At 44.1% G+C, this 24,016-nt stretch overlaps 1 protein-coding gene and 1 non-coding gene across 4 annotated transcripts in view; both read left to right on the top strand.

Moving 5' to 3' along the window:
- Positions 1-24,016, top strand: part of LOC140467163 (signal peptide, CUB and EGF-like domain-containing protein 3) — a 377,653-nt gene that overhangs the window by 302,840 nt on the left and 50,797 nt on the right. For all 3 annotated transcript variants that reach the window (XM_072563295.1, XM_072563294.1, XM_072563296.1), the window contains one exon: positions 14,831-14,956. In XM_072563295.1, coding sequence (XP_072419396.1) covers positions 14,831-14,956 — 126 coding nt within the window. The remainder of the gene's footprint in view (positions 1-14,830; positions 14,957-24,016) is intronic.
- LOC140467532 (U6 spliceosomal RNA) lies at positions 14,646-14,750 on the top strand. Its single transcript, XR_011955493.1, has one exon. It is a non-coding gene; the product is annotated as a U6 spliceosomal RNA (small nuclear RNA).

Here is a 24,016-nt window from a genome sequence, read left to right as displayed (position 1 = left end):
GGAGTAACAAATACTTATCATGTATGCATTTATTTGACTGGAGACGAAATAGGTGGGTGTGAAACACATCTAGAAGCTTATCTATGAGTTCAACATTAAAAATGGTGTAATGGAAACAGAATATTCAAACCATATCACACAGCACCTTGTGGGTGAGGATAGTATAAGCTTAATGTTTCAGGGATACGATATTTCATTTGAACAATTCGGATCTGCAGAGAATTGCTGGGATAAGAGATGCTGTGAAAGCAAGTTTTAGTGAACACAGAAAAAGAATAGAGAAATGGAAAAGATGAAGATGAAAGTGAACGGAAACGGAAACGGAAACGGAAGTCAATTTGCAGAGAAGAGAATTCACTTCTGAGGAAGCGTTAACAATGCTTCCATCTTTCCATCTACAGGTGAGATGTTAAACTGAGGCCCCATCTGCATTTTGAAGTGGATGGAATGAACCCATGGTGCTGTTTTGTAGAGGAGACAGGGAGTTATCCCTGGTGTCCTGCCAAATGTTTTGTCACTCAATCAACATCACTAAACAAGAAGAATCTGATTATGCATCTCATAGTGGATAGTGGAACTTGCTCCGCATAAGTTGACTGCCGACATTGGAACAGTGATTACACCTTAGCAACACATAATTGGCTGTAAAACTACTGAGGACATTCTGGGATTGTGAAAGCCACTTTATAGATACAAGGCCTTCGTTTTCACAGATGCTGCCTGATATTACCCCTCTGTCCAGCATTTTGTGTTTCCATTTCAGATTTATAACACAAGTAATATTGAGCATTTTGTTCAAAATAGACTTGGAGCAACAAAAGTGCTGTGAAAACCAGTTTAAAATGATAAAGTTTTTTTTTCCATATTATCATGATTGACCTGTTTTATAATGTGATGTTAGTGTTGATTAACAAGTTGAGAACAAGTTGTTGCTGGCCTACTGGTTGTTCTGCTGTATTGCGCTTTTGGTTAATAACATGATTGACAGATTGGGGACACTGTTTCTATAGCGCAAACTTTTAAAATGTGAATAGTAGTCCCCTCCGTACTTGCACGGGATATGTCAAAGCCTGAAACCGCAGATAGGTATGAACTCATCCATTTAAATGGGAAACCTGCCCTACTAGCAGTCTCCTGGTCCCTGATTCCAGAATGTTCTCTTTTATATGTTTGGGCCATGGGAAACCATGGGTAACTGAAACCACGGTAACCAAACCCGTGGATAAGGGGGTTGCCCTGTATTGGTTATAATGTGATTCCAACCCCATTAATTTGAATGGTGCTGCTATTACACAATTTTCTTATAACACGGGATTGCACAAAGAACAGAACCATCCTGTTATAGCAAAACCGACGGAATTGCTAAGTGTTCGAGCCAGTGTAATATGAATTCATATATATCATGAAGGTCCTGAGTTCAGTTTGCAATTTGTACTGGGAGTTGTGGGTGATGTGTAAAGATTGGCCTTTGCATTCTTCGCTTGGTAAGAGGGTAAAACAACTGGAGTTGCTTTTCTTGGCCACTTGGAAAGTGTCTGTGTGTCTGAACGGGAATTGGTCTTAATGCCTCCAATTAATGAAAATATCAGAGGGTTTGTGGTGCCCGGTTTAAACGGAAATAAATGGGAACAGTGGTTGAGTTAGAGCTGTCAGTGTCTTGGGACGACAGCTGTGGTTCCTCCTGAACTCCAATCATTAATACAGTGAAGTCTAGGTAAATCAAGACCTGAGATTAGATTCTGAAACCCATTTGGGTCATGTTCTTTTTTCACCTCAGTTATACAACTAAGTTGATTGTGACTGCATTTCTCTCAAAATTCACCTTCCAGGTTGGATTACTTTCCTCTTTCAGTTATTTACCAATGATTGATAAAAATGAGGTTGTTGGATATCGTATTAAGTAAACTTACCCTGCAGGGTTTAATTACGTGGTTTTTAGACTACAAATATTTAATGGTTGCTATCTTGCACTGAATTGTGTATCAGTAATGGGTAACATATGTTTTCAATGGTGATTTGTGTTTATGGAAGTAAATGGTTTTCTTCCTCCTTTTCTACATGTCCTCAGTTTTTTCTGTCATTTAGTTAAACCTGGTTGAGAGAACATGTTAGTTTTATAGCACATATTGATGTGAATAAATATGACCTGACAGCTATTATAGAGACCGGGCTACTGGATGACCAGGATTGGTACATGACATTAAAAAAGACTAGGACGCTAGGTAAAAGTGGAGGGGCAGCACTGTTAATCAAGGATGGTATTTGCGCAATTATAGAGTCATAGAGATGTAGGAAACAGATCCATCGGTCAAACTCATCCATTTCGACCAGGTAACCTAAATAAATCTACTCCCATTTGCCAGCACTTGGCCCATATCCCTCTAAACCCTTCCTATTCATATACCCATCCAGATGCCTTTTAAATGCTGTAATTGTACCACTTCATCTGGCAGCTCATTCCATACACACACCACCCTCTGTGTGAAAAACTTGCCCCTTCTGTCCCTTTTAAATCTTTTCCCTCTCACCTTAAACCAATGCCATCTAGTTTTTGACTCCCCATTGCCTGGGGAAAAGACCATGGCTATTCATCCTATCCATATTCCTCATGATATTATAAATTTCTTTACGGACGTCGGTCAACCTCTGACACTCCAGGGAAAATAGTCTCAGTCTATTCAGCCTCTTCCTATAGCTCAAATTCTCCAACCCTGACAATATCCTTCTTTATCTTTTCTGAACCTTTTCAAGTTTCACAAAATCATTTCAAGAGCAGGGAGACCAGAGTTGCATGCAGTATTCCAAAAGTGGCCTGACCAACATCCTGTACAGCCCCAACATGACCTCCCAACTCCTGTACTCAATACTCTGAACAATAAAGGAAAGCATACCAAATGCCTTCTTCACTATCCTATCTATCTGTGACTCCCCTTTCAAGGAGCTATGAACCTGCACTCCAAGGTGTCTTTGTTCAGCAACACTCCCCAGAGCCTTACTATTAAATGTATAAGTGCTGCCCTGATTTGCCTTCCCCAAATGCAGCACCTCACATTTATTTAAATTAAACTCCATCTGCCACTCCTTGGCCCATTGGCCCATCTGATCAAAATCCCATTGTACTCTGAGGTAACCTTCTTTTTGCTGTCCACTACACCTTCAATTTTGGTGTCATCTGCAAACTTACTAACTATACCTGTTATATTAACATTTCTATAAATGACAAAAAGTAGTGGACCCAGCACCGATCCTTGTGGCACTGCACTGGTCACAGGCCTCCAGTCTGAAAAGCAACCCTCTACCACCATCCTCTGTCTCCTACCTTTCAGCCAGTTCTGTATCCAAATCGCTAGTTCTCCCTGTATTCCATGTGGTCTAAGCTTGTTAACCAGTCTATCATGCAGAATCTTGTCAAATGCCTTATTGAAGTCCATATAGATCACGTCCACTGTTCTTCTTTCATCAATCCTTTTCATTACTTTGAGAAAACTCAATCAAGTTAGTGAGACATGATTTCCCATGCACAAAACGTTGTTAGAGATTACCTTGGTTCAGGCCTCAAGATTTAAAATCAGTTTGGATAGAGATGAGAAATAGTAGGGGAAAGAAGTCATTGATTGATAAACTCCTGAACAATAACCACAATATAGGGTAAAATATGTAAGAATAGCAATAGCCATGGGTGACTTTAGCCTACATATAAGCTGTAAAAAGTCAGATTGGCAGGAGAAATTTGGATGAGGGGGTCACAGGGTGCATTCAAGATAGTTTCTCACAGAGGTATGCTTTGAATCTGACCAGAAGCCGGTTATATTAAACTTGGTATTGTGTCATGTGGCAGGGTTCATTAATAATCTTAGAGTAAGGAACAGAAGAAATAGGTGCAGGAGAAGGCCATTTGTCCCCTGAACTCTGTTCCGCTGTTCAGTATAATCATGGCTGATCTGCCCCAGGCATCAACACCTCTTTCATACCCTTTCGTCACAGTCCCCAACTCTCTGATATTTCAAACAATTATCCAGCTATCTTTAAATACTTTCTGTAATCTCGCCTCCATATCTCTCTGGGGTAGGGAATTCCAAACATTTGTAATCTTCTGAGAGTAGAAATTCTTCCGCATCTCCGTTTTAACTGAGTGGTCCCTTATTTTGTTTTGAGTCTAAGTGACGCTTCATCAAAGCTGAAGTAAAGTGGGGAGGGGACAGCATTTATGCTACAGCTGAGGGGTGGCAGTGAAATGGTTGGGGCTGGGGGTAGTGGGTGGAGGGTGCCAGTAAAGAAAACATGTTGAAAGTTCAGATTGGGTGATCGGAATGTGAGAATGGTAGCACAACAGTGTGTCTCCTGCCAGACTAGAAAGGACGGTAAGTGGGAAGGGGGTGAGGGGGAGGACATGCTAACAAGCTAAAAGGAAAGGAAGAAATGTTGACAGTTAACTCAATAGTAAGTCCAGAAGGCTGTAATATGTGTAAGCTGAGATGTTGTTCCTCCAGTTTGCGCTGTGATTCACTGGAACATTGCAGCATGCCAGGGACAGACACATGGGCATGTGACCAGGGCACTGTGATAAAACGACTGGCCACGGGAATGTCAGGGTCCTGCTTGAGCACAGACCAGAGGTGTTCCACAAAGTGGTCACCCAAAGCTGTATTTGGTTTCTCCAATGTAGAGTAGGCCACATTGGGTGCAACGAATACAATACACAGGATTGGAGGAGGTACAGGTGAAATGCTGCCTCACCTGGAACGACTGTCTGGGCACTTTGACGGTGAGCAGGGAGAGGTGAAGGGGCAAATGTTGCACCTTCTGCAATTACATGGAAAGTTGCTGTGGAGAGAGGGGTGTGGTACTGGTGATTGTGGAATGGACTAGGGTATCCTAGAGGGAACAATTCCCGCAAATGCAGACAGGGGAATTGAGGGGAAGATGTGTTTGGTGGTGGCGTTCTGCTGGAGTTGTCTGAAATGGCGGAGAATGATCATTTGAATGCGGAGGCTGGTGGGATGAAAAGTGAGGACAAGGGGGGCCCAATCACACTGTTGTGAGCGATGTGAAGGGGCAAGGGTGGAAGCACGGATGATAGGCCGCATGTGGTTGAGGCCCCTGTCAACCACAGTGGGTGGGAAACCACAGTCATGGAAAAACAAGCCTTGTCAGCAGTGCTGCTTTGGAAGGTGGTATCATCTGAACAAATACGACATAGGCAAAAGAACTGGGAAATGGGATGGAGTTCTTGCAGGACATGGGGTGTGATGAGCTGTAGTGAAGGTAGCTATGGGAGTCATTGGCTTTGAAGTGGATAGCAGTGGAAATGGAGAAAGAGGGGTCAACAAAAGGAAGGGAAGTGTCCAAAATGGATGATGTGAAAGTTACAGAGCGATGGAAATTGGAGGCAAAATTAATGAAGTTTTCAAAGTCCTGACGGGAGCATGAAGTGGCACTGAAGCAGTCGTCAATTGACAACAAAAGCATTGTGGGAGGGGGCCAGAACAAGTCCCAAAAAGAGGCAGGCAGAACTGGGACCCATGTGGGTGTTCATAGCCACTCCTTTGACTTGGCAGAAGTGAGGTGAATGAAAGGCAAATTTGTTCACTGAGAGAACAAGTCAGCCAGGTGGCCTACTTTACATTGGAGAAACCAAACACAGACTGGGTGACGCAGAACACCTCCAGTCTGTGCTCAAGCAGGAGCCTGATGTTCCTGAAGCCAGTCGTTTTAACACAGCACTCTGCTCGCGTGCCCACATGTCTCTCCTTGGAATGCTGCAGTGTTCCAGTGAATCACAGCGCAAACTGGAAGAACAACATCTCATCTTCAGACTAGACACTTTACAGCCTTCTAGACTTAATATCTTATCAGTATCTGAACAGCTGTTGTGTTGCCTTCACACAACACAAATCTACTGTACCATCATCATTTGGGCCACCACAGCAAAGTGGAGAGTGGCAACTGAGAACTAAGGGGTACCCACTGACCACATTGCTCTTGATTCTGGTGTGCAAGCCCATGTCCCATGTTGAAAGTATGCATAATAAGTGAAAGCCATACTGCAACATGGAATATGATGGAGCAGATCACTGAGGTACTTAAATAATGCATCTACCATCTGGACAGCTGTGGATCAGCCCTTCATTAGGTGACAGAGTGGGTGTCAAGTCTCATGATGACGTGCTGCTGACTGCACAGCATCACGAGAGCATTGCTCTTGCTCCCAGGTATGTGGGAAATGCTGAGAAGGAGGCAATCAACATAGTCCCTTGCTGGCCAGGCTGTCTGTGATCGACTCGTTCACCTGCTGTATCAGTGAACACAATCCCAATTCCATGCCTTACCATTCTTCTGTCACTGACCAGCACTGGGTCCCGTTGGCGAAAATGCTAAATTAAACCACATTTATAAATAAAATATTGACATATTGAAACAAAAGTTAATTAATCAATCTCGTGCATTCTCTTAATGTCTGTCTTCAATTGGCCTTCACAAACTAGGAACAACTGGAATCAACAGTGAAAGCATCTTCAGGACAATAGAATCCCTATAGTATAGGAACAGGCCATTTGGTCCAACCAGTCCACACTGACCCTCTGAAAAGCATCCCACCCAGACCCGTTCCCCTACTCTACACTTCCCCTAACTAATGCCCCTTACCTACACATCACTGGACACTATGAGCAATTTAGCATGGCCAATTCACCTAACCTGCGTATCTTAAGATAGTGGGAGGAAACCAGAGCACTCAGAGGAAACCCACGCAGACACGGAGAGAATGTGAAAATTCCACACAGTCACCTGAGGCTGGAATTGAAGCCGGTGCTGTGAGGTAGCAGTGCTAACCACTGAGCCACTGTGAGCACCTCAGCAGCTTTGCTGAAAACAATTTGTGAATATATATTTATGTACAGAGACAGTGTATAATCTAAAGGCACTTCACTGGAGAGGTCTTCAAACAGTTTGAAAAGTGTGAGAATTCAATAATGAATGTGGAGAATGTATTTCAGATTTCACAGTTAAAAACATCTTGCCAACTAGAAGCGATGAAGTATTCCTTTCCCCTACAAACTCTCCCAAACCACACTGTGCATTGAACCCTCCAAAATTATTGAATAGAGATGAAACATAACATCTTATTATTCTGCAGGCTGTGGTGAGCTAGGAGACATCCCCCTTGTTATGTAGCTCAGACTCATTATTTCATCTAACTGCAGACTTGATGGCCCTTTGCCAGTAGCCTCGAGTTTGGAGTCCATTAAATTTGACTTAACAGCTTCTAATCTTTCAATTAAAGTTGACATTGTATTTTATTAATGAAATGGTACATTCTTTTTATTTGCTTTTTAATCCTTTAATTTTCCCTTCCCTGGAGTCGCTTTGTTCCTTAAATTCTTCATTTTTTGGACCTTTCATTTCTCTTTCCATATTTTGTTTTATCATTTTTCTTTTTTTTAATGATTCAGTAATCACTTCCGATTCTTTCTTTATCTTCCATTTTTACCAGCCGCTTTTCCTTTCTATCTTCCTCAAAGCGTTGAGGTAAATACTGTTTTGAAACTGTTGCTTGAATTCTTGCTTGTTGAAGGGAATGATTTTTCAGTCAAAATCTGAACACAATATGAGAAGGTGATCTTTGTTATGATACACTTACTAGAAGAACTTGGTCTGTGCAGAACTGCATTTTAAGGCGACGGCGTTAGCACTCGTCAGATTCTAGATTGCTATACGTTTGCCTCGGAACCACATCAAGGTCTTAGTGTATTGTTATGACTAATGTAAGTTGTGCAATGCAGCTGTAAACATCAGACAACTGCAAAACAGCTCTTGGTCATTTTGGTAAGGGAAATTGTTTCAAAAGCATAACAGGCAGAATCTTGAAAAGGTTTGAGCCTTTGAAGGGTTGAATGCCACAATTCGATGAGAGGTCGGTGAGGTCTATTTGAATGTCGGGAGCACCTTGCTCCTGATTTTACTTTCACGGAGTGCTGTGGTGAGTTTCTCACTGGCGAGTTGTCAGATAAGGGGGATTATTGCTTGTTAAACATCTTGTTGACAGCCTAATTCACCTTGTTAATATTCAGCTTTCTGTCTTCCCAAACTCACCAAACGCAAACCTGACATGGAAACCAGAGCGGGTACCTGGCAATTTCTGTTTGCCCCTTGCTCCAAACGACCTCCATATTAGGTACAATCAAAGTGCAGCTCAATGCATAATCCATGGGCACCAGCCACACATATCCTTCCTCCATGGACATTGGTGTGAGGCATCCAGCAACCACTCAGGGGATTTTAGCACACCACTTTCTGGACTAGATCCTGCAGCTCCTCATGGACACAGTGGTCCAGAGAAAGGGCACCCCCCCCCTTTCCCCAAGGACCATCTGTGGGGAGACTGATACTAGGCACTGCCAGCTCTTCTGAGTTTGCCAGTTGGGTCAGTGCAGTCTCGGTCCACTAAGGGAATGTTCAGTGATGTTTAAAGATGCTCAATAACCATTTTCTCTCTGCAATGGTAAGTGTCACCATCTTCTCTGTGCTACCAAACACTCATTGTGTATCTCTGCTACTGCACACCAAGCCCCGTGGTCTACCATGCTCACAATTGCAACATCTTCCCTCACTCACTCTTACCCAGTTCCCCAAATAACACAGCGGGGCTTCTGTATGGGTCCATTCACTCACTTGGGACACCTCATCACCTTGCTCCAACTGCTTGACCTATAGGCTGGGACTTTTTTCACTGAAACATTAGAGGTTGAGAGGGGACCTTATATAAGTTTCTAAAATAATGAGGGATATAGATAGAGTTAATGATAGTTGTCTTTTCCCTAGGATGGGGGATTTCAAGACTCGGTGGGGGGGGGGAGATGTTTTCAATGTGAGAGCAGAGATTCAGAAAAGACATGGGGGCAATCTTTTTACACAGAGGATGGTTCATGAGTGGGATGAACGTCCTGAGGAAGTGGTGGATGTGGATACAATTGCAACATTTGGGAGACATTTGGATGGGAACATGGGTGGGAAGGGTTTGGGGGGGGTGTGTGCTAGGAGCAGACAGGTGGGACTGGTTTGATCTGGGGTTGTGTTCGGCATGGACTAGTTGGACCGAAGGGTCTGTCCCCGTGCTATATGACTCTATGACTATTTTCATCTCTTTCAATCCCTCCCTTTGTCTCATTCCAGGAGCAAACAGCCTGCAGAAAGCCTGGCTGAAGGGTATCTCTCTTGCCTTGACTGAGGGCAATTTTGAGATGTTGGCCATTTGCTTGAAGCACTTTCAGTGTGTTTGCTGTGTCCACTGCGGAGACATGGTATAGTTCCGTACCATTCAGCAACCTGTCCACCACCCTCTTGACTGATCACAGATTGTTGCTGAACGGACTTGAATCTGTACTAAACAGCAAGGCAGAAATAAGGTGTGTCAGTAGCTCTGTCTCAGGGGGAAAGCCCTAAAAGACAATGAGGGATGTGCTAAGTGAGTGAGCGCTAAGTAATTAGCCAAGTTGCTCTGAGGTGCAGCCTGGTTCAATCTGTGAAGGGTGGTGGGTACCTGTAACATCCTGATGCTAGTTGCTAATGTTGTCCAAACTGCAGCATTACAGAACAGCGGTAAATTGTAATTGGATCAGAGATGTGCTATAATGGTGGTTTTGCATACCAGTGTCTGTGGATATGAGGTCCCAGCCCATGGATAATGCCCAGAGACATTGGTGTCAGGATCCTAGATGGAGGTTTGGAGGGACAAACTGGATTGAGCAGGTACTTGCATGTCAGCAATTCTCAATGTCCAGTTTCTATCTGTTGGAATAGGTGAGTGCACATTAATGAGGCAAGATTAAGTAATAATCTGGGTGACAGTGAGTGATAATCCCCGTTAATGGGCCACTTGCCTCTCTCTAGTGAGAACCCCATCTTGAACTTCACTGGAAATGCAGCTTATTTCTCCCAACATTAAGAAGGGCCTTGCTTGACTTATCCCACAGTTTTCCCCAATTTCCTGCCAGGGTCGACATTGTTCAGGGCCTGGGAAGATGCCACCCTCTGTTATTGCTTGCACTTTTCAACTTTTACTCTTGATGGTTGTGCCAGGCTCAACCACAAGTGGGCAGCATCCCTTGTGACTAGGGTGTGTGGATTTTGGGGTGTGTCTTAGGATTCCCATGATGTTTTTCATCTCTTCAATGGTCATAGATCTTCGACATACTTGCTTTCCCTGCTCAGTCCTTTGAGTATAGGAGTTGGGAAGTCATGTTGCGATTGTATAGAACATTGGTGAAGCCTCTTCTGGAATACTGTGTCCAGTTCTGGTCGCCCACTTATAGAAAGGATATTATCAAACTGGAGAGGGTTCAGAAGAGATTTACCAGGATTTATAGTTTGAGATTATGTTCGGCATGGACTGGTTGGACCAAAAGGTCTGCTTCCTCTCTGTATGACTCTATGATGTTGTCGGGTATGGAAGTTTGAGCTATAAGGAGAGGCTGGATAGTTTGGAACGTTTTCACTGGTGTGTATGAGATTGAGAGACGGTCTAATAGAAGTTTATAAAATAATAAGAGGCCGAGGTAGGGTTAATGGTAGTTGTGTTTTCCCTAGGATGGGGGATTTCAAGACTAGGGGGCACACTTTTAAGGTGAGAGGAGAGAGATTTTAAAAAGACATAAGAGGCAAATATTTTACACAGAGGATGGTTCATGTGCAACATTTAAAACAGTTGGATAGATACATGAAAAGGAAAGGTTTGGAGGGATATGGGCTCGGGGCAGTCAGGTAGGGCTAGTTTAGTTTGAGATTATGTTCGGCATGGACTGGTTAGACCAAAAGGTCTGCTTCCTCTCTGTATGACTCTATGACTCGTGATCTTGGTGACCTCTCTAATGCACTGGCAGGGTACTTTTCATTTGTATTGCAGGGTGCACTGGCAACTACAATTGAAAGGTTGCAGTAGGGACATCTGGTGGGCTCCGACAGGGGCCCACCTCATAGACTGAACCACGCTGCATCTCATTCCTTGCTCTCTTAGCACTCACTCACTTAGTGTCGACCTGCACGCTCACAGATTCATGCCTTGCCTTGTATTGCCTTACTGTGTCAGTTTGTATAGTCATATGGCCACGTAGCTTGCCTTGCTGGTCAGCAGTCCTCACTAAGAAGGGGATGGATATTTGTGTGTGTGGCAGTGTGCTCCATCAGTCTCACTCTGTACCCTGTGCATTGTGCAGCAAGCAGGCAGCTGTGTCACAAGGTTTCAGGGGAGTCATCCTCAGCATAGTCAATGGAGGCACCACTCAGCGTAACAATGACATCAGGGCTACACAGTGAGACAAATATCCAGGTGTCAGGTCAAATCAGTGCCACGTATAAATAAGCGCAAAACAAGCACAGCACATTGGCACTGCCCTGATATATAGGTCTGGAGGTTTAGCAGGGTGATCCCAGAGTGACTGTGTCTGGCCAAGCCAGATGTGGAAATTCCTCAATGGGAATTTCCAAGAGTTGGAATAGATAGACAGGTTTGAGATAGGTCCTCTCTGAGGGGCCTATGTGTATTCCTCCTCCAGCTGAGTGCCATTTGGCACTGCTCTGTATCCATGTGAGGCATTAGCCTGGTTGGAAGTTGGTACAGTAGCCGAGATAGTGATTGTGAGGTAGCAGAAAAAGGAGTGTTGCACCTGAATTGGCACAGTGGAGGAGATCATTGGTCATTTTCCTTCTGGCACTGCTGGCCATTCCTCTAGACCCGGGTGGTAACCTTGGAGCAGGTTGGCAGGGTCTGGTGGTGCCAGTCAGACAGACAGGGGTTCCTAGCACAGTAAGTCAAGGGCAGGCTCCAATGCCATACCAGACAATTGGCTATGGTCAGGCGTCTGGTCGAGGTGTTCTCAGTCGGGGGTCCGTGTCTCTGCAGTTCGGGGAGTGGGTCACGGTCAGTCCCATCGCTCCATAGCAGCCAGTTAAACAGCAGGGCTAATGCAGCAGTGGAAATGTACATCTACCAGTCAGGGATCTGGGCACTTGTCACCTGAGAATGATGGGAGTGTGTGGACCACAGTCAGTCTGTCACTTCAGCTTCAGAAATTAAGGAACAAAGAGGATTTGTGAAATGACAGGCAGGGGCGCGGAGTAAGAGCAGCCATTGCCGTCGGAACTAGATTCTGCAAGTTAGGCTTTAGGACTGGAGGGTGAAGGTGGATGTGGGGGAGATGACAGTTGTGAACAGGGACGTCAGTTTCTGCAAAAGGGGGGATATGGTAAAGCATGAATAGGAATGGGATCGTGCTGTAGATGGATTTGTGTGGGGGCTAAGGAGGTGTGTAACTTACAGGCTTTACAGAAAGGGGCTTTGGCTGCTTGGAAGCTCGGGCAGAGTCAGGCTGAGACTGTCACCTTCCATCGTGCTGGAAATCAGAAATGCACAAGAGAAAGAAAATAGCTGCGAGTGGGCAGGGCAAGTGAGAAAGGAGGCTGTAGCACCCACCAATAATAAGGCTTTTAAAGGGGAAGAACGTTGCATACAGACCCATTTACTGTACATGACGGAGACCTGTGGAGACCCTGTTGCTTGGACATCTGAATAAACTACTAGCCCCACCCCACCCTCAATAATCTTGTGTGTTGCACCTCTTTGCACCTTTCTGAATGACTCATCGACACCTACACTTTTGGACACAGAGGCCACAAAGGAATAGAGATATTGTATGAGGAGGACAGAACAGCCATGTGTATGCAGTGTTCATCTTGCTTCCAGCAGGCTCTCAGCACTGACCTCTGTCCATGAACCATTGTGTGTGGACATGAATTGGTGCTTGACAGCGTAACAATGACATCAGGGCTACACAGTGAGACAAATATCCAGGTGTCAGGTCAAATCAGTGCCACGTATAAATAAGCGCAAAACAAGCACAGCACATTGGCACTGCCCTGATGTATAGGTCTGGAGGTTTGGCAGGGTGATCCCAGAGTGACTGTGTCTGGCCGAGCCAGATGTGGAAATTCCTCAACGGGAATTTCCAAGAGTTGGAATAGATAGACAGGTTTGAGATAGGTCCTCTCTGAGGGGCCTATGTGTATTCCTCCTCCAGCTGAGTGCCATTTGGCACTGCTCTGTATCCATGTGAGGCATTAGCCTGGTTGGAAGTTGGTACAGTAGCCGAGATAGTGATTGTGAGGTAGCAGAAAAAGGAGTGTTGCACCTGAATTGGCACAGTGGAGGAGATCATTGGTCATTTTCCTTCTGGCACTGCTGGCCATACCTCTATACCTGGGTGGTAACCTTGGAGCAGGTTGGCAGGGTCTGGTGGTGCAGTCTCCTTTGCTGGTTCTCCTCTCCTCCACACTAGCCTCTCAACCTGTTGGAGATTCACAACGGCATTGTCTCCTTCTCTGACATGTTCGCAGTCTGCTGTTGAACAAAGAGGACAACTTTGAGTTGCTGTGCTTTTCCTGATGCCCAATGGCCTCTTAAAACTAAGCACAAGCACACTGGGAAGATGGGCATGGTAAGTTGGGGCTAGGATCAGATGTCAGGGATGTCATAGGGTGCAGTAGGTAGGTGAATTTGGTAAGATACACTAAGAAGACAAGCTAGGCTTCAGGTGAAAATTTTCCACAAACTCAGACTTGGCCAAAAACCATAAGATACAGCCCTTTGTTTCTGAAATATTTCTAAATCCTTGTTGTTTTATGACCAGCTGTCTGCTACCTATGGAGGATGATTTTTTTTTAGATTAAGTTTACCCATTTTCCTTCACTATTTTGGGTGCACAGTGCTTTGAGCCAGATCTCTCCCCAGCTGAGCGAGGGACTTGGTTTCCCACAGTCATAGAAGATCAACTGTATGCTCTGTGAAAGAACTCAAATGTGTGCCAACCCCATGTGCCACTGAATTGTTGGCGTCTACACATCACCACAACTTGGTCTGTTTCTGAGCAGGTTAGTTCAGGAAATAGAAGCAAAGTCTCCCTTTCACCAACAGAACTGTATATAAATATTCTTGAGCAGCCACTCCATCTAGTGGGATCATTTATATTGACCTTTAATAAGTGTATGTTGCTGAAGGGATGAAAGGGGATTATTGGTATTTGGCAAATCATCTCTCACTACAGCAAGACAAGGTGAGAAACTGTGAACATTCTTAACATCACCTTGAAAGCTCAGATAATGTTCAATGCAGCATATGTTACTATGTTAGGTACAAACTGTTTGGTTACAATTACCGCTTTACCACCTCAATCCATAGAATCCCTACGGAGTGGAAACAGACCCTTTGGCCCAACAAGTCCACACTGACCCTTGGAAGACTGACCCACCCAGACCCATTCCCTTACATTTATCCCTGACTAAGGCACCTAACCTACACATCCCTGAACACTATGGGCAATTTAGCATGGCCAATTCACCTGACCTGCGCATCTTTGGACTTGTGGGAGGAAACTGGAGCACCCGGAAGAAACCCACGCAGACACTGAGAAACTCCAGATCTTCCCACATCAAACATTTGAGGATGTGGTACCACCACAAACAGCCCTGGAACCCACTTATGCAGCATAGAACCAGTCATACCCATGTTTGTAGGATCATACAGTCACCTGTCATCCAAACCATGGTTTTGGGGAATCTAAATGCAAGAGATACCCAGAGCTGCTGTCATACTAACATTACAATAGCTGAGACCTGAAACTAAAGTTGGAATGGTACAAAGAAGATTAGCATGGCCCCTGCTGAGGTACGACACACAAAGTCATGAAGTGTTCCACTGAAAAAAATACAAACGACAAAGTTGCTTGTGCTAGAATAGACTTGCTTAATATAAGCCGACTAATTTTGCCTGTGCCTTTTTCAGATATCGATGAATGCAGCATGAACCATGGTGGCTGTAAGCACGGCTGTGTTAATACACTGGGAAGCTATCAATGCTCTTGTCCCAGCAGTGGTTACAAACTACACTGGAATAAGAAAGATTGTGTGGGTATGTGACGAACTCAGATCTCTGGTGTCCTCTAGTGGTACTAATGGATGTAGCAATCCTGTAATGTCGTCTTCATGAGAAATACTTGATTATAGGCCACCTAACGTGTCTCACCAAATCTCCAGTGCTTCACAAATAAATAATTAATCTGACCTGTCATTACTGTTGTTATGTAGATTATTTTCAAATAGTTTGAACACAGATGGTATATTTTCTTTTTGGAAAGGAGTGAGTATTTATTCAGGATGGGAACATCAAAAAAAGAGATGGCAAGATTATCTTGGGGTCACTTGCCCCCCAAGCTAGGCATGACATTGGAGGCAAAGTTTGATTGAGGGAGAGCGAGTAGTCCTGGCCAAAAACGAAGGGAAGGTCACCCACATTCTGTTCTTCAAGGCCATCACTCACTGCACTTGGCCTTTCAAAGCAAGGGTTACTTTACTCAGTTGCTTCATATATTTAATGCATATCATGTCATTCAATAATACTAATAGCCTGTATTTACATACTGCCTTGAAGTCATTTGATGAAGTAATATCAGACAAAATTAGGCACTGAGCTACATTAGGAGATTCTAGTATAGGTGACCAGGAGCTTGGTAACGTGGTGGTTTTTGAGGAGTTTCTCAAAGGTTCAAGGCAGAGAAATTTAGAAAACACAGACAAATTTCTGTCTTTATTACACTTGCTCCTCAGAGCAAATCGAGTTTATTTCCATTTGTTTTCCTCATGTTGCCATCTACCCAGTTTTGAACAAAGCATTTTTCAAATTATTGGTCCAGAAATATCTAAGATTAAAACAGGCATGATTGTTTGATTATTCTTTGTAAATAAAAGATGTTTTTAATATTTTCTCCCATATCTATGTCTTAGAAGCATGGTTATTGAAATGACTGATGTTTTTAATAAGTTTCTTCAATGGCAGAACAAGTGCCAATACTGGCACAGACTAAGAAAAACTATTTGTAGCTCTTTCATCACTCTAAACGCTTGGTTGGATGGTTTAAGGAAAATTAAGCACAAATGTTATGCATACAGTGAATGTTTGGGCCGACTTTTGCATGAATTGTGCAACAGGTTATTATAGAGTGTGGAACTTTCCAACTGGAAGCTTTCCTTAAAACATTCTATCTGTCCAATTCTTGCTACCTTAGTCTGTTCACTTTCAGAGAAATGTCACTTTCCAATGTGTTATTCTTAAAAGGCTTTACTGTTTATATGTCTGAAGGAACTGAACTGACAATGACTGTGATTGTGTTAAAGAGTTACTTCTGGGGATAAAGGACAGAGATGTTCCCAGTCCCTGTGTGATCATTTCTTACACAGATCGTTTGCACAAAGTCAGATTTTCCATTGTATCAACATTTTCCACTGTAATTTCAGTCTGAGGTTATTGAAGATTTTTATGCCTGGCATCTCATTGAACAGAAGTTTACTAACATCCCCACATTGTGACCTTGACACGTCCTCCCTTGGGGGATTTAGGATAAAGTACCTTTTAGTAGCAGACCCCAATTGGTGCTCTAAATACTGCTGCAATAGAATATTTATAAAGATACAACATCCAGAGGCAGGAACCAGCCGCTGATGTCTTTTCCTATCAAAGGCGGCATAAATCCTTAGCCCATGAGACATGAGCTCTTCTCCTCTCACTCCAATTTATTTTCCCGAATATTTCACAAATCCAGCTTTGAAATGCCTTTGTGCTCAATGCATTCGTTAATGGCCAGGCATTATTAATTTCAGTTAGGGCCACACTTCAAGCAAGTTGACCGTCCAGATTGCTGTTGGAAAAAATAAAGTGAAGCAAAAGAGTAAGACCATAAGACAGAGGAGCAGAAATTCGGCCATCCAGCTCATCGAGTCTGCTCCTCCATTCAATCATGACTGATACGTTTCTCAACCCCATTCTCTCCATAACCCTTGATCCCCTCGATACTCAAGAGCCTATCTTTCTCAGTTTTAAATACATTCAATGGCCTGGCCTCCACAGCCTTCTGTGACAATGATGCACCACTCTTTGGTTGAAAAAGTTTCTCCTTATCGCTGTTCTGAAAGGTCTTCTCTTTACTCTGAGACTGTGCCTTCAGATCCTAGTCTCTCCCACCAATGGAAACATCTTCCCAACATCTACTGTGCCCAGGCCATTCAGTATTCTGTATGTTTCAATTAGATCCTCCCTCATCCTTCTAAACTCTAACTGGTATAAACACAGAGTCCTCAAACATTCCATATATGTTAAGCTTTTCATTCCTAGGACCATTCTCATGGACCTTCTCTGAACACACTCCAGGGCCAGTACATCCTTCCTGAGATATGGGGCCCAAAACTGCACACAATTACTCCAAATGGTGTCTGACCAGAGCCTTATAGATCCTCAGAAGTACGTCCCTGCTGTTATATTCAAGTCTTCTCAAAATAAATGCCATCATTACATTTGCCTTCCTAACTACTAACTCAACCTGCAAGTTTACCTTAAGAGAATCCTGGACTAGAACTCCCAAATCTCTTTGAAATTCAGACTTCTGAATTTTCTCCCCACTTAGAAAATAGTCCATGCCTCTATTCTTCCTACCAAAATGCATGACCTTACACTTTCCCACATTGTATTTCATCGGCCACTTCTTTGCCTATTTTCCTAACCTGTCCAAATCCTTCTGCAGCCTCCCCACCTCCTCAATGCTACCTGTCCCTCTACCTATCTTTGTATCATCTGCAAACCTAGCCAGAATACCCTCCGTTCCTTCATCTAGGTCGTTAATGTATACAGTGAAATGTTGTGGTCCCAACACTGAGCCTGTGAAACACCACTTGTCACCAGCTGCCATCCTAAGAAGAATCCTTTTATCCCCACGCTCTGCTTTCTGACAGACAGTCAAGCTTCAATCCATTTTGCCTGTGACACCATGGGCCATTACCTTACTCAGTAGCCTCCTGTGCAGTACCTTGTCAAAGGCCTTCTTGAATTCCAGATAGATAACATCCATTGGCTCTCTTTGGTCTAACCTCCTGGTTACTTCCTCAAAGAATTATAGCACATTTATCAGGCATGACCTCTCTTGATAAGACCATGCTGACTTTGCACTATTTTACCATACAATTTCAAATATTCAGATATTTTATCATTCACAATTCATTCCTGGATCTTACCCATGGCAGAGGTTTGGCTAAACAGTCTGTAATTTTCTATCTTTTGCCTTTCTCCCTTTTTAAACAGAGGTGCCATGTTAGCGACTTTCCAATCCTCTGGACCCTCCCTGATTCTAGTGATTCCTGAAAGATCACCACTAACACCTCCATTATCTCTTCAGTATCTCTGTCAGAACTCTGGGAAGTAGTCCATTTGGTTCAGGTGATTTATTCACTTTCAGCCCATTCAGTTTATCTAGCATCCTCTCCTTGGTGATGGCCACCATAGTCAGCTCTGCCCTCTCACTGTCTTGAAGTTTTGGGAAATTAGTCATGTCTTCCACCGTGAAGACTGATGAAGTAATTATTTGGTTCCTCAGCTATTTCCTTGTTCTCGCTACTACCTCTTCAGCACCATTTTCCAGCAGCCCAATGTCCACTTTTGCCTCTCTTTTGCTCTCTTGATATATCTAAAGAAACTCTTACAGTCTTCCTTTATATTACTGGCTAGCTTATCCTCACATTTAATCTTCTCCTTCCTTATTTCTTTGTTTGTTGTCCTCTGTTGGTCTTTGTTAGCTTCCCAATCCTCTTGTTTCCCACTGCCCTTCGCCACATTACATGCTTTTTGTTTTGCTTTTTTGCTTTCCCTGACTTCCCTAGTCAGCCAAGTTGCCTCATCCTCCCTGTACAATGCTTCTTTTTCCCTCGGGATGAATCTCTGCTGTGCCTCCTGAATTACTCCCAGAAGCTCCTACCATTGCTGTTCCATTGTCTTTCCTGCTAGGCTCCTTTCTTTTTAACAGTATAGCACAGTACAGGCCCTCGATGTTGTGCTGACCTTTTAACCTACTCTAAGATCATATTACTATCATCCAGGTGCCTATCCAAGATTGCTTAAATGACCCTATTGTATCTGACTCTACTACCACTGCTGGCAGTGCATTCTTCGCACACATCTGTCTGTGTGAAAGGAACCTATCTCTGACATCTCCCCTAAACCTTCCTCCAATCACCTTGAAATTATGCCCCCTCATGATTGCCATTACCGCCCATGGGAAAAAGTCTCTAGCCATCCATTCCATCTTTGCCTCTCATCGTCTTGTACACCTCTATCAAGTCACGTCTCATCCTTCTTCACTCCAATGAGAAAAGCCCCAGCTCCCTCAACCTTTCTTTATAAGACATGCCCTCCAGTCCAGGCAGCATCCTGATAAATCTCCTCTGCACCCTCACTAAAGCTTCCACATCTTTCCTATAACGATGCGACCAGAACTGAACACAATAGTCCAAGTGTGGTCTAACCAGGGCTTTATACAGTTGCAGCATAACCTCACAGCTCTTAAACTCAATCCCCCTGCTAATGAAAGCCAACACAACATACACTTTCTTAACAACCCTATCAACATGGGTGGCAACTTTGAGGGATCCATGAATGTGGACCCCAAGATCCCTCTGTTCCTCCACACTGCCAAGAATCCTGCCTTTAACCCAATAATCTGCATTCAAATTCAACTTTCCAGAATGAATCACTTCACACTTTCCCAGGTTGAACTCCATCTGCCACTTCTCAGCCCAGTTCTGCACCCTGTCAATGTCCCGTTGCAACCTACAACAGCCCTCCACACTATCCACAACTCCATTAACCTTTGTGTCATCAGCAAACTTACTAACCCATCCTTCCACTTCCTCATCCAAGTCATTTATGAAAATCACAAAGCGCAGAGATCCCAGAACAGATCCCTACGGAACACCACTGGTCACCCAGCTCCAGGCTGAATACTTTCCATCTACTACTACCCTCTGTCTTATATGGGCCAGCTAATTCTGTATCCAGACAGCCAGATTTCCCTGTATCCCATGCCTCCTTACTTTCTGAATGAGCCTACCATGAGAAACCTTATCAAACACCTTGCTAAAATCCATATACACATCTACTGCTTTACCTTCATCAATGTGTTTTGTCCCATCCTCAAATAATTCAATAAGGCTTGTGAGGCATGACCTGCCCCTCACAAAGCCATACTGACTATCTCTAATCAAGCTATGCTTTTCCAAATAATCATAAATACTGCCTCTCAGAATCCTTTCCAATAATTTGCCCACCACAGACATAGACTGTCTGGTCTGTAATTCCCAGGGTTATGGATTAGAGTGGTGCTGGAAAAGCACAGCAGGTCAGGCAGCATCCAAGGAGCAGAAAAATCGACATTTCAGGCAAAAGCCCTTTGCCCGAAACATCAGTTTTCCTGCTCCTTGGATGCTGCCTGACCTGCTGTGCTTTTCCAGCACCACTCTAATCCAGACACGAGTTTCCAGCATCTGTAGTCCTCATCTTTACCTTATTCCCAGGGTTATCCCTATTCCCTTTCTTGAATAAGGGAATAACATTTGCCACCCTCCAAGCATCTGGTATTACTCCAGTGGATGGTGAGGATGCAAAGATCATCGTCAAAGGCGCAGCAATCTCTTCACTCGCTTCCTGTAGAAAACTTGGGCATATCCCACCTGGCCCAGGGGACTTATCTTTCTTAGTGTTTTCCACACTTTCTAGCACATTGTCCTTCTTAACATCAATCTATTTGAGCATATCAATCTGTTTCACACTGTCCTCATAAACAACAAGGTCCCTCTCACTAGTGAATACTGAAGTAAAGTATTCATTAAAGACCTTCCCAACTCCTCCACTCCAGGCACAAGTTCCCTCCAATATCCCTGATCCATCTACCTCACTCTGGCCAACCTCGTGTTCCTCACATAAATGTAGAACGTCTTGGAAATTTCCTTAATCCTACCCGGCAAGGATATCTAATGCCCCTTATAGCTCTCCTAAGTCCATTCTTCAGTTCCTTTCTGGCTACCTTGCAACCCTTTAGAGCCCTGTCTGATCCTTGCTTCCTCAACCTTAAGTAAGCTTCCTTCTTCCTCTTAACCAGATGTTCCATATCTCTTGTCATCCAAGGTTCCTTCACCCTACATCCCTCCCTTGCCTCAGTGGGACAAATCTATCCAGCACTCGCAGCAAGTGCTTCCTAAACAGTCTCCATTTTTTTGTCATGCATTTCCCTGAGAATAGCTATTCCCAATTTATGCTGCACAGTTCCTTCCAATAGCATTATAATTCCTCCTCCCCCAATTAAATACTTTCCATGCCATCTGCTCCTATCCCACTGCATGACATCGTAAAGGTTAGGGAGTTGTGATCACTATCACCAAAATGCTCTCCCACTGAGAGATCTGACATCTGACCTGGTTTGTTGTTAAGCAACAAATCCAATATGGCCTCCCCTATAGCCAGCCTATCTACATATTGAGTCAGGAATTCTTCCTGGACATACCTGACAAAATCTGCTCCATTCAAACTATTTGCACTAAGGAGGTTCCAATCGATATTAGGGAAGTTGAAGTCACCCATGACTACAACCCTGTTACTTCTGCACCTTTCAAAATCTGTCTCCCAATCTGGTCCACCATATCTCTGTTGCTGCTGGGGAGTTTATAGAAAATGCCAGTAAAGCAACTACTCCTTTCCTATTTCTGACTTCCACCCATAATGACTCAGTAGACAAACCCTACTCGACAACCTCCCTTTCTGCAGCTTTGATACTTTCCCGGATTAGCAATGTCACTCCGCCACCTCTTTTACCTCCCTCCCTATTCCTTATGAAACATCTAGACCCCAGAACATCCAACAACCATCCCTGCTCCTGTGATATCCAAGTCTCTGTAATGGCCACAACATCATAGCTCCAAGTATTGATCCATGCGTTTAAGTTCATCACCCTTGTTCCTGAGATTTCTTGCAATAAATTCGATGCACTTTAACCCCTCACACTGACTGCAACTTTGCCCTATCAGCTGTCTATCCTTCCTCACAGACTCTCTGCACACTGTATCTGCCTGCTCACCAGCCACTCCATCCTCTGGTTGGTAGCTGCGGTTCCCATCCCCCTGCCAAACCTTTGCAAAGAGCTCTAGCAAACCACCCGTCCAGGATATTGGTACACCACCAGTTCAGGCGCAACCTGTCCTCCTTGTACAGATCCCAGGGAGAACAGATTGTACCTGAACTGGTGTTGTACCAATATCCCAGCCGGGAGGTTTGCTAGAGCTCTTCGCAAGGGTTTAAGTTAGTAGCCTTTATTCAGCTGTAATACTGTTACCTCAGATTCTATCTTCTCCCTCTCAAAATGCAGAGTAAATTCAATTATATTATGATCACTGCCTACTAAATGTTCCTTCACCTTAAGCTCCCTTATCAAGTCTGCCTCATTGCACAACACTAAATCCAGTTCCCTAGTGGGCCACTAAAACCTGTTCCCTAGTGGGATCCACCTCAAGCTGCTCCAAAAAGCCATCTTATAGACATTCCACAAATTCCTTTTCTTGCAGTCAACTATCAACTTGATTTTCCAAGTTCACCTATATATTGAAATTCCCCATGATCACTGTAACTTTGCCTTCCCTACATATCTTTTCTATCTCCTGGTGTATCTATGTCCTAGCTCCTGACTACTGTTTAAAGGCCTTTACACAACTCCAACCTTTTTTTTTAACCTTTGCAGTTCCTCAATTCTACCCACACAGACTCTACACTATCTGACCCTACTTCGTCTCTTGTATTGATTTAATTTCATTTTTTAGTAATAAGGCAACCCCACCCCCTCTGCCCACCTGCTTATGTTTTCAGTAGGATGTAATCCTTGAATATTCAGCTCCCAATCCTTACGCCCTTGCAGTCACGCCTCCATGAGGCCCACTATATCATACCTGCCAATTTCAATCTGTGTCACAAGCTCATTTACCTTATTCCTTATACTGCGTGCATTCAGATATAATAGCTTCAGTCCTGTACTCACCATCCCTCTTCCCATTGTCATTCATTTGTCCAGTGTGCTTGAAGTTTGATTGCTAACCCTTTCCATACACTCTGTCCTATTTGTGTCTGTAATAACCTCTCCTGAGTTCTGTAGTCTTATCTCCTCCTTCTAATTTCCCCTGTAACTGAACCCTCACCTCCCCCCCCCCCCCCCACTTTAGTTCAAAGCCCTGTCTACAGCCCTAGTTATGTGATTCGCTAGGACACTAGTCCCAGCACGGTTCAGATGAAGACCATCCCATTGGGACAGGTCCCTTATTCCCCAGTATTAGTGCCAATGTCCCAGGCATTCAAACCATTTCGCCCACACCAATCGTTTACCTGCTTAATCTTATTGACCCTGTGCTAATTAGCTCATGGCTCAGGTAGTCATTCAGAGATTATTACCTTTTTGGTTCTGCTTTCTAATTTAGCTCCTAGCAGTTCATACTCCCTACCCTTGTTTTGTCTATGGCATTGATACTTGCGTGAACCACAACATTGGATCTTTACCTTCCCACTCCAAGTTCATCTGCAGCCCAGATGAGATGATCAGATTACTTACAGTGTGGAAACAGGCCCTACGGCCCAACAAGTCCACACCGACCCTCCGAAGAACAACCCACCCAGACCCATTCCCCTACATTTACCCCTTCACCTCACACTATGGGCAATTTAGCATGGCCAATTTCACCTAACCTGCACATTTTTGGACTGTGGGAGGAAACCAGAGCACCCGGAGGAAACCCATGCAGACATGGGGAGAATGTGCAAACTCCACACAGACAGTTGCCTGAGGCGGCAATTGAACCCAGGGCTCTGGCGCTGTGAGGCAGCAGTGATAACCACTGTGCCATCGTGCCGTACCTGAGCACCAAGCAAGCAACACAACCTTCGGGACTCTCGATCCTGGTCACAGGGAACAGTGTCTATGCCTCTAACTATACTATCCCCAATTACAACAACATTTCCCTTTTCTACCCCTACTTGAATGGCTCCCTGCACCACAATGCTGCAGTCAGTTGGCTCATCCTCCCTGCAGTCCCCATTCCCGTCCACAGAGGGAGCAACACT

This window comes from Chiloscyllium punctatum, chromosome 45 (assembly GCF_047496795.1).
Source record: "Chiloscyllium punctatum isolate Juve2018m chromosome 45, sChiPun1.3, whole genome shotgun sequence".
NCBI classification, from domain to species: domain Eukaryota; kingdom Metazoa; phylum Chordata; class Chondrichthyes; order Orectolobiformes; family Hemiscylliidae; genus Chiloscyllium; species Chiloscyllium punctatum.
This window is presented reverse-complemented; position numbering and strand designations above follow the sequence as displayed.